Here is an 11,207-nt window from a genome sequence, read left to right on the forward strand (position 1 = left end):
TTTAACAATTTGAAAAAATAAGGCTTTGCAAGCAACCAGTTGAAGCCAGCATGGCTGCCTAAATATACCAGCTTATCCAGATATCACCAGTATCTTGTTTTAACCCTATCTACAGCATTTATTATTCTCCATTCATTATATATAAAAGTACAGTTTCATATTTAATAGATATCCTGGAAATGAGACCCATGCCTGAGCTTCCTTGGTCCAGCTAACCCCCATATATTTCTTCGTATCCTCCTTCTCTCTTGGATGAGAATTTCAGTTTTTGTACTTTTTTCTCTCCATGGTTACCACTCATCCTGTTCTTTGAAGGCTGATGAGCAGTATGGTTGCACTAGCTGACCCTTAAAGGTCCCTTCCAACTCAACACTGTTCTATGATGATGTGACTATTCTCTGGCCTGGCCATGGGCCCAGGTTGGGGACCAAGGCTTCCTGTGCGGTGCGCCAGGTGCCTCTAGAGGGCATTCGTCACCTGATGGCTGCCTCATTCAGGTGCTGCCATTCCCCTTCCAGCCATGCCTTTCCCCTTTCATTGACTGAAGAGAGCACTGCATAGATTTTCACATTTAAGCCTGACTGGTTTGTTCTAAGTTAGGTGGTGTCAATGCGTCTCGTTATGCTTCTCATAATGCAATTTGTTACTTGAATATGACTATCGCACCTCTTCAGCCTTAATGCTTGTTCATAGAGCCAAAGGATGTTTTGGTGTCTTCGGTATCATTTGGTCTAGTTTTGTTTCCTTTGCACAGTTCTCGGCTTTATTTGTGACACTTACCACTTTAACCCTGTAATTCAGTGTCTTCGCTCTAGCTTAGTTTTTGTTCTTTACAAGTCTTACGTTTCTTCCCGATACCCTTTTCTTAGGTGGATTTCATGTAGCAGATTGAAGCTCTTGAAAGCTTTTATTCCTTTCCTTGGGTTGTGCATTCCAGTTAACACTTTCAGTTTGCAGAATATGCCAAGTTGTCTTTTTTCTGTGATCCAAGTTCTTGAGCTACTCCAGTTTTAGTTTAGTTTACCAACCAACTACTTTATTTAATCCTCTTTTGCCGTTGAAATAAAGAACCTTAGTTACAAGCTGTCTTATATTCATTCCTCAGTTAATTTGTGATGAAGAATATTTACTCTCACCAATTTTTATTCGCTGCTTGCACAAAGTAAAGCTTGAAATAAAATAACAATGACTTTTTTTGGTGTAGAAATTTGTAGGAATATGTGACTCTACAGAATTTTCCTCTTTCTTTAATGAAAGCCTGGTAAATTGGTCTCCCGAAAGGAAATCTTTTGCTCTTCTTGCAAGAAGAAACTCTCCTCCTCAGGTATTAGAGGACAGATTTTGAAGGATATTTCATGATATGCCTCCAAGTCATCTAATACAGCTAGAGGAAGAAGCACTGTAATGACTTCATAAGCATATTTCCTGCTGTACAGTCATGTTTGATGAAATTATAAAACCTGCCTACCATTCAGTTATCCACACAAACATCTTATTTTTGTCTGCATTGCTCTTGTGCTTTTTTTGTTTTAGAACAGATGAGTTCATTCAGAAGACGATTCGTGAAAAGTTTGCTCACTGCACAGTGCTGACAATTGCACACCGCTTGAACACTATTATTGACAGTGACAGGATTATGGTAAGACAATTAACTGCTCTAAATTTTTTTTTTCCCTGAAAAAAAAAAATTATATTGCTGACTCTCTTCTCTGTTCTTAATTTTGATCTGAAAGTGGGCAGAGGTTTAAGTCATATGTAGACTTATCCTAGTTATCCTAGTGTCTGTGATTGGCAGCTCATAGAACTGTAGAAGTAATGACCTGAAAAGACATTTTACATTGTCTGGCCGTGTGGTTTCCAGCCTGCGAGGCATGAACCCATGGCAGGTGAGGCACAGCAGCAGACCTGAGCACATAAACTCTGCCAGCGCTAGCAACCTGTGAAGACACACCCAGGAGGCTCCGGACAGAGTCAGCTGGATTCGGTTTATTAATTCAGTCTCGGTGGGCTGAGGGAGGCAGTGACAATAGTTAGTGGTGTGGGATATGTGAGGAGGAAGTGGTAGAGGTTCTGGGGCAGGAGACATGAAGGTAAGGAGACAGCAGCTGCCCCGGGGCAAGGGTGGTGGTGGGAGAAGTGGAACTAGACTGGTGAGGTAATGAATGTAGCCAGCTTTCTAAAGCAAGGTTCAAACAGCAAACACGAAGCACTACCAATCCAGCAGCCTCTGCCATCTTCGTTCCCAACAGAGCAGTGATGTACTCTGCCACTGTGAAATACCCTCTCTGCTATCTCATCTACCCCACAGTGCGTTGCACGTGCGTAGAAATTAGGAAATACTTGCTGATTATTTTCATGAAAGCAATGGCCTTCACTAGGCTCTCAGGATATTGAGCTGATTTGTGTCTTTGAAATGATGTGCAGTCTGCAGTTTTGCAATTATCTGCAGTAGGAACAGGAGCCCTTTGCAAACATTTTCTTCACAGCCAGTTAATGAAGTAGCTGTCGTACTGGGCAAACTGTGTTTGTGAGCGGAACTCAAATTTAACTGGGCTTCAAGCAGAAATTACCTTTTACCTCTTGGTGGTAACCTTAAAAAACACTTTCTTCAACTTTTGTGTAAATGTAGAATGTTACTTCTTTCTTTGCTTTTTTTACTGGATGGTCAAAACATTTTAAAATCTGTGATGGAGTTAAAATGGTTACCTAAAGTACACAAAATGAAACAATTGGATCTACTGAGGGAAGTTGTGTTCTGAGAAGTAGAATTGATTGTGAGCTGAGTGATTATAGTTTACTTAGAGAGAAACCAGCAGAACTGCCATAAGTAGTCATGTAATTGCAAGCATTTAATGTATAATAAATAAATATTTTCTTCACTGGTGAATACCTCCCTACAGGTCTAATGGATATGTTAGTGTTTTCTACAACTAAAGTGAACAAAAGATTTGTGAGGAAACAACTGTGACCTAATTAATAGCTGTGTGTGTTTGTTAGCCGTCCAAAGAGATTTCTGTGGGTTTTGGTTCATTAACTACTATTAGCATGTTATGCATAGAATGCTCTTTCCATGAAGATGTTTTCTTAGTTTTACCTTTAATATTGTGAAGTTATAATGAAAAACCAGGTCTTTTATTTACTTTTTTTTTTGTCAAAAGTCAGTGGAACAAAGCATAGAAATCACCCTTCTCCCCAAACTGCTCAGTATAATTACCAACTACACAGCTATTCTGTTGCATTTTAGAGTCTGTACATTGTTCTTAACCTTATTTATTTAGTTTAGCAGCTATTAAGATTACTAGTTTCCTAAGAGTCCATTTATGTTCCTACATTGTCTAATACAGTCTTTTTATGGAAGCTTTTGACCTCTTTAGAATATTAAGGAACAAATTTGCAAGATGTGCCTTTGACTCCATAGTCATTAGTGACTCTTAAATATTTTGCATCCTTTTACATTGTTCCATTTTGATCTACTTACAGATATCTGTAATTTTTTGGAGGAGAGGGGAAGGTGAGAAGCATAGGACAGAAAAAAAACGAAGAAACTGACGTGACCCCTTAACAAGCCTGTTTTCTTGACATACTTATTAAGCTATTGATTCTGTTCCCAGACAAATCAGAAATACAATCACATATTTAGAATGATCAGAGTTATGGCAGGTGTGCTTTTGTATACACTTCTAGTTACTTGGTTTACTCAGATATGTAACTCCTAGTTACATATAGCAGAATTTCATAAGAATAAAAAAAAAAATGTTTATTAAAAATGCAAGGAAAAAGAATGTCCCTCTAGAAGACTTGCTGTTAATGAGTGTCACTAACAATAAAAACAGCATTCATGGAAATTTGCTCATTTACTTAAATATCAGAAAAATTGAGATGACACAGCTAAAGAAAGCTTTCAATGTATTTTAAGATTGGGCTAGTTAATAATGTGTCTTAGTAATTCACAAATTTAACTTGATGCAGATTCTTTTTTAAGATTAAAAATGCACAAACTGAAGTGTATTGTTCTTCCATTACCCAATATTATTGAAAGCCCTGGGTTTGTTTCCCTTTTAACTGAGACCTCGAGATGCAATAATGCCTTCATTTATAAGCCATGCCAAATCTCTGTTGTTCGCTATCATGGTAAGTTTGTTAGAAAACAAGAGAAGAACAAAAAAAATGGAATCTGGCAGTTAGGATATTAACAACTGTCTTTTGTCAAGTTACTTTAAAACAAATTTTTAAGCAAACTTGTTCAACTCTCTTATCTCAATCACAAAAATCCAAGCCCATTCCTGAATAAGTGTATGTAACCTGAACATAAACTTAGGGTTTCCCTCCCTTCCCACTGAATCAAATTGAAAGGAACATCAGGAGGTCTCTAGTCTAACCTCCTGCTCCAAGCAGGATCAGCACTAATTTCAGATCAGGTGGCACCATCTCTCTGGGCAGCCTGCCCCAAAGCTTAATTATCTGCCATGAAATCTTTTTTTTTTCCTTATATCCAGTTGAAGCCTCCCTTCAGTTTATGGCCGTTGTTTCCTGTTTTCCCATTGTGTATCTCACTAAAGAGCCTGCTTTAGCTTCTCAGTAACTTCTTGTAGGTATGGCAAGATGGCTCTTAAGTCTCCTGATGCCATCCAGAGTGGACAAGCCCTGCTCCATCAGCCTCTCCTCATAAGTCAAGTGCTCCAGTCCCCTGATCACCGCCGTTTACCCTTATCTTCTGCCAAGGGGTTGAAACTGATCACCATACAGCGAGCTCTGGATAAAGCCATTCCCTTGATCGGTGCCCCTGTTGGCGCACTACTTGACTTTTTAGCTTACTGAATGCCAGGAGCCCACCTCCTTTTCAGCAGAGCTGATGCCCCGGCAGTTACCCCCCAGCTGGTGCAGGGGGTTAGTCCGTTCCAGATTCTGGTATTTGCAGCTGTTGTTGTTGAGCGTCATGAAGTTCATGCTGAACTATGCCTTTAGCCTGTTGAGATCTAAATAGCTTTGGATGTTTTAGTAGCTTTGAATGGTTTAAGCGTATTGACTACAGTCTCCAGTTTGATGTTGTCCAGAAGCTTTTGATTTAATTCAGTTTAATGGCTGATTAAAGCAGAGCCTTCCAAAAAAAGAAAATGTTCACCTTTAGGGTTAATCCAAATATTAAAAAAATAAAAGAACAGAAAACAGAAAATAATTTTGAGAAAGTCATGAGAAAATGTCAAGTTGGATGAGTATGGAAATAGGAACTGAACGTGAACTGTTGCATGTCTGCTCACACCCATCGTAATAACCGGTTCTATTTTAGAAGGGAAGAAAAGCCTACTGGAAGAGAGAAAAAAGGAAGAACAGAATACATTTTATACAACTATAGACAAATCTGGCCTCAGGAGTTGTTTTAATTCTCGTTTGTTCTATTCCCAAAACCATACCTCTGGTTTCATAATCCAGGTCACGCCTTAAGAGCATTTCCATTATATCTATCTTAGTGATAAACATATTTTATCAGAACTTCAAACGCTTAAAATCATTGAGGGAAGAGCTGTATTGTGTAACGTGATACTCTCTAACCCAATCACCTCAATGAGTAATACTACATTGCACTTGCATGGGACCTTTCATCTGGAAATTGTAACGCTCTTTACAAACATTAATTAATTAAACTTCAAACACCTGGGTGAGATAGGGAAGTATCCATACAATCTTTGGAACCAAAGTTGGAAAGACTTGCTAAGTCAGACCATCAAATAATACTACCATAAAATTATAATACAGTGGTTTTCAAACTCTTTCTTTTTTTTTTTTTTTTTTCCCTCTCTACTGCTCCAGAGTCTCATAGGGCATCTTCTCATTCCTTTTTCTTCATTAGTTTGAGAGCTCAAACTGTAACTCCTCCCATCAGGTGCTAGCAGTACCCATTCTACCTCTCTGACGCAGGCAACCATGCTGCTTGCTCCCTGGCACAAGGGCAGATGCTGCAGCTGCCTCTCCTTTGATGGCAAATTGTAGCAGAAGCTCATTCTCAGGCTTGCTCTCCTGCCCACTCATTCCATGTAGCATCCCCCCACCACAACAGCTTCTTAGTGCCCTGTCCTCACCTTAGAGGGTGAGGGCCTTTTTACGTAAATTGTAACTACACCTCACCAGACCCAACCGGCAGCAGCCCTGGGGCAGCCAGAAGGCACCACTCCCAAGACTTCAGTGCGACCTCGTAAAAATCCCCGTCACCTGCTCCTTCCCCTCTGCTTGGCTTCCTTCTCCAGATGGAGAGATACTTCTGAGAAACTGCTTTTACAAAGCATACAGAAATTGAGGCTCACCCAGGGACATAGTGGATGGGTAGCAAATTAAGTATATGCAACTGGCAAGAGCCTGATGCGGTTGTTTCCTCTATATACTGTGCCATGGTCTCTCTATAGGAAAGCCACAGAATAGACAAAACTTGCGCATTTTCCAATGACAAGGATGTTGTTCTGCAGAGGCTTTTCATATCAGTGTAATGCTTCTTTGAAATGGAAACTCTTTATGCAAGCAGAACTTGATCTAGTAATTAAAAACTGTCATTAAAATAGGAAGTTTTTGATGAAGAGAATCGTGGGAAGAGATTTGATTTATTTATGGGAAAACCTGTTGTGGTTACATTCTGAAATGACTAGTATTCAGGGTAACAATACAGCATACTTCACAGCCAGACGAGCTGTTTTTTTGGTCAATAGAAAATGACTTCCCACATCTTTCCGGTAAGCCTCCTTCGTTCAGTTCTTGTTTTCCTGACGTTACGTTTACTGTGGTGGAACATCTGGGCCTCATAAATCAGGCACCGTGTTTCATGCACTCTAGACATCTAACCTCAGCAGGGCAATCAGTCCACCAGGAGAGTAGGTGTGAACATCTTGAAAGCAAGGGAGAAAATCTGGAGAGAGATCAGGCAGTTTGTGTGGTGAAAGGGGAGTCACCTACAGCTAGACAGAAAAATACTATGTGGTAGAAGATGTCGGAGTGCTTGTCTCACTCTGGAGTTCTGGTGTCTGACCCAGTGTTGGACATGAGTATCGTTCATCCATCCAGTTGGAGATGAGGCAGTGGTGTTAATAGATGCCTGAGAGAATATGATAGTGATGGCAATGCTGCCCTTCCTTATCATGGTGATGACAGTGTTCTCCAAGCAAGTGCAGAAGTCTGTGCCTTACGTGGTCCTCTGTCGGAGGAGGTCTGGGTGCTGTGCTCCCCATTCCCAGGAGGGTGCTGTACCCACCAGCATACTCAGACTAGTCAGTTTAAGATCAGTGTCCACCCTTCCTTTGAAGCATTGTGCTGCCAGAAATGCAAGAGTCGTGGAGCTAGAGGAAGAATAAGTGTGAGGGAGTTTGAATCTGCAGCCCAGTGAAAAGCAAAGATCTTGGAGGAGCGGGAGAGTCCCAGCTGCCCTACTGGTACCTTCGTGTGAGCTTTCGTTGCAGTGGCTCTGGAGAGTCCCAGCTGCCCTACTGGTACCTTCGTGTGAGCTTTCGTTGCAGTGGCTCTGGAGAGTCCCAGCTGCCCTACTGGTACCTTCGTGTGAGCTTTCGCTGCAGTGGCTCTGTTTCAGGTGGAGATGTGGAGAATGTAGGAAGGTGGTGGTGGTATGCCTGTGTTGGTAATACTGGGTTAAACCCATAAATACTGTGGTCTACTGGCTTTTCTTTTGGTGCCTTTTTTGCCACTTACTTAAATATCGCTGCTGGAAAACGAATGTATTTTACAGTAAATCTTGGGCATTCTGTTTAGGAGGGTTACGTAAGTCACAAGATACAGAAATGGGCAGTCCTGTTTGTAGAAGAGTTCTCTGTGAAAACTGTGTGTTGTCATTGACTCTTATCTGAAATATATACATGTAGGACTGGGTTTTTTTGGTGGAGAGCTACCTGCTATCAGAGAACTACTGGAAGTGCATAAAATGTCTGAGAGAAGTGAGTTGGCAAGACCATGAATTTTCATGGAGTCTGGGATGGTAAAACATGAAACATTCTGAAATGTAGAAATAATTAAGGCTACATTCAGAGCTGTTGCTCAGTCTTTCAAAATTCTAAAGTAGGAGAACTACAAGGTTGGGGTTTTTTGTTCTGTAACAGAGCTGAAAGGGGTTTTGACCTTATATTTGCCCAATATCTGCAGTGCGGTGAAATATTACTGGATATTATACTTGTGCTATTGAAGTCTATTTTGTTAAAAGAATATAAAGGGAGCTTAATGGATTATAGTAGCTTGAATGAGTGCCAGATTTTCAAAACCAGGGATCAGGTCTCCAAAGATACTTAGGCACCTAATTCTTCATAGAAACCTTAAAGTACATTGTGGATGTGAATCCAATAAACTACAGTAAGGTTGCTATATTCATATTTGTGCACCTGCTGTCATTATTGAAAAGGAAAAAACACTAATAAAATTCCATTTTTGACTAAGCCTCTGTCTTGAAAATATGAACTAGGGAATATTAGAACCAATTTTACTATTTTTTTATTCAACCTAAGAAAAAAAACAGCTGTGCCGTGAGACCAAAATCTCTTGGGTAAAGAATTGTAAAGATAAGAATATGAAAGACAGTCACAGAAGGAGACCTGTGTGGAGCAGAACATAGAAATTAATGGTGATAGGTGAGATGCCTTGCAGAGGGAAAGTGAAAGAATACTGGGTCTCAGCATACCTAAATTTCAGTATCAGTATCTACACAGCAAAAATATTGATTGTGTACATGCATTCTGTAAGGTGATTCATAAATTATCTGGATGTCCAGATTTTCAGGATTCAAACAATCAAATGTGAAAACTTGGAAAAGATCTCGACGCTTAACTATAAGGGCTGATGAAATATTTTAGGAACAGTCTTCAGAGTTTTTAAGTGGTTCCACCAGGTGATGTGTGTGATTAATGCCAACTTGCCTGCTTGGCTCTTAGCTATGTTGGAACCCATCTGGCCAACTGAAGGAGAGCAAAGGGCATGTGAACCATTAGGTTTCTCCTTTTGTCTGGTAACTCAAGAATTGCAGAGTTTCTGGAAGAGCTGAGCATTTAGCAAGTGACTTTTCAGAAATCAGTTTTGTTTTGAATCTGAACAAAGTCGATTTCCACCATTCCCAGTTCTTCTGAAAGTGGGTTGATGTTTAGCAAACCGCAAGGGAAAAACAAATCCTTCCATGTTCTTTCTTGGAACTTAATAATTGAGTTCAACAAATATCAACAGTGAATACATCGTTTTCAAAGCTGAGTAGTTTATGCATCTTAACCATCAAGAGAAGATAGGTTTAGGCTAGGTTCTCCATTAAATACTGAGCTATGTGCCATGGTCATGTATTGGAGCAAGTGTCGTCAGCTGAAGTAAAGTGTCTATGACAGTTGTAAAGAGCACACCTGGCCCAGCAGTCTCTAAAACGAGTCAAAATCCCAATGAGCTTGAAATGATACCAAGATTCTCTATGCCAGTTTTAAGCCACACCTCTCCAAAACATTGACATCTCTGAGTTCTTAAAAGCTGCTCCCTTTCAAGAGGGCTGCCCAACAAGATTCTTCTTTTGCCTAAATGAAACAGCTAATTATTGAGGCAATACTTCAGCTGGGAGCATTCAAATGAAGAGCTGGATTTGAATTACTGCAGGAAGTGAAGCCAGCGTTTGATGAACGTTGATCTCTCCTTCATCCAGGCGTTTGTATGTGAATGTGTTTCCATCCGTATAAGGACAGGATGGTTGGGTCATATTTCCTTCAAACAATGGTGTGGAGTCCAGACCATAGTAGAAATACTCACACATCTTTAGAGAGTGATTTTGTGCTCTCTCAGAAATACTGTATTAACTGTTGAAAAGCAATTAGCACAGGCCATGCTGCTGGCTGATGCTTTGAGCAGAGAGTTTCTGATAAGGTGAAACTGTGTGCATGGCAGCTGAGCCACAAGTTCATTGTCATCGGAAACTGATAAAACCAAGAGACGTGCCCAGTCATCTGCAACAATGTTCTGTAACCTCTTGAGAAGTATAATATCCTTGTAGTTTATCTAGCTTTCTGAGACCCTCCAAAGCCTTATTAGAGAGTGCAATTTCTTAAGCTGGAGTATATCTTCTATCGCTCCGGGGCCACATTTGAGCCGGTCTGCAATCCCGATTGAGAAATGTGGCTTTACAGTGGTGGAAACAGTCATTACTGATTGACCAAGGAAGAGTTTTGTCAGCATGTACAGCCGGTGGTAAGAACTGGTGTGATGTCCCTTCATACTCACTAAGGAAAAGGTTGAACTTGGGCTGGTATATCAGATGGTTTGAGGTGAAGAAACTGGATAGTACAAGAAACATCTGCAGTGACTGGTTAGCAGGCTGCTTTCCTCCAGCAAGATGCAGAAGGGGTTAATATCAAGTGATTATCAGTAGAATAAGACTCATTACTGCATACATGATTGATGTTTTTCCCACAGCATTCCAGCCATCTTACAATGGCGTGCCATCAGATGGAGAAAAAGAAGGTAGATTTTTAAGCCACTGCAAGGAAAGTAGAGATAGCTCATAGGTGGAACAATTTAGCAGGCAGCATTTTCATGCTCAATTTTTCCTGAGTTATAACTCAAGAGGAATTTCAGTTTAAAGAAATCCACTATTTCTAGTTACAGGACAAAATGTCTGAAATTACCTTTTCTGTGAAGCAGGGGAAGGTAAGCAGGGGGGTGCATGTCAAATCCTAGTGACCAGTGGCAGATTTGACGTTGTTACAGCAAAATTAATCTCTGCTGAGGTGAAATATTTGGAAAGTCTGAGAACAATAATTCAGATTGTAACAAGGTAAATGTCCAAGTGTGTTCTACTTTGTTTGTACACATGGTGTATAAGATGCACATTATTTAACAGCAAATTTGTCTGGAGTTACAAGTAGAGTAATTTGTATAGGAACCCTGAAGGAGCTTGTGGAATGCTTAGGTTAAACTTAAAAACTGGAGAGAAAAAAAAAAAACTATTAAAAAGAACAAACCCCTCGACTTTAAAATGGTTTCTAAGTTACATTTGCAGCCTTCTCAGTGTTCTTCGATGTTCATAAACCTGTTTAGATAGGTTGATATTTAGGAATGATTCTTCAGAGAAGTATGTACATGTTTCTGATCTGTTTTGACAAACCATGATGAGACGGAAGAGGCAGAACATGCTTGCATCTGAACTTAATGCCAACTGGAGCACAGGCTGTTGACTCTTTTCCACAAAACCATGTATTTTC

General features: G+C 40.2%; 1 protein-coding gene across 1 annotated transcript in view; it reads left to right on the forward strand.

The window, feature by feature from the left end:
* The window catches only part of LOC104274443 (multidrug resistance-associated protein 4-like), a gene marked incomplete at its 3' end in the record, with an annotated part of 72,600 nt that overhangs the window by 56,058 nt on the left and 5,335 nt on the right, over positions 1-11,207 (forward strand). Inside the window, exon 11 of the mRNA XM_009870080.1 lies at positions 1,534-1,639. Coding sequence (XP_009868382.1) covers positions 1,534-1,639 — 106 coding nt within the window. The remainder of the gene's footprint in view (positions 1-1,533; positions 1,640-11,207) is intronic.

Source organism: Apaloderma vittatum, unplaced genomic scaffold, assembly GCF_000703405.1.
Source record: "Apaloderma vittatum isolate BGI_N311 unplaced genomic scaffold, ASM70340v1 scaffold18915, whole genome shotgun sequence".
NCBI lineage: Eukaryota > Metazoa > Chordata > Aves > Trogoniformes > Trogonidae > Apaloderma > Apaloderma vittatum.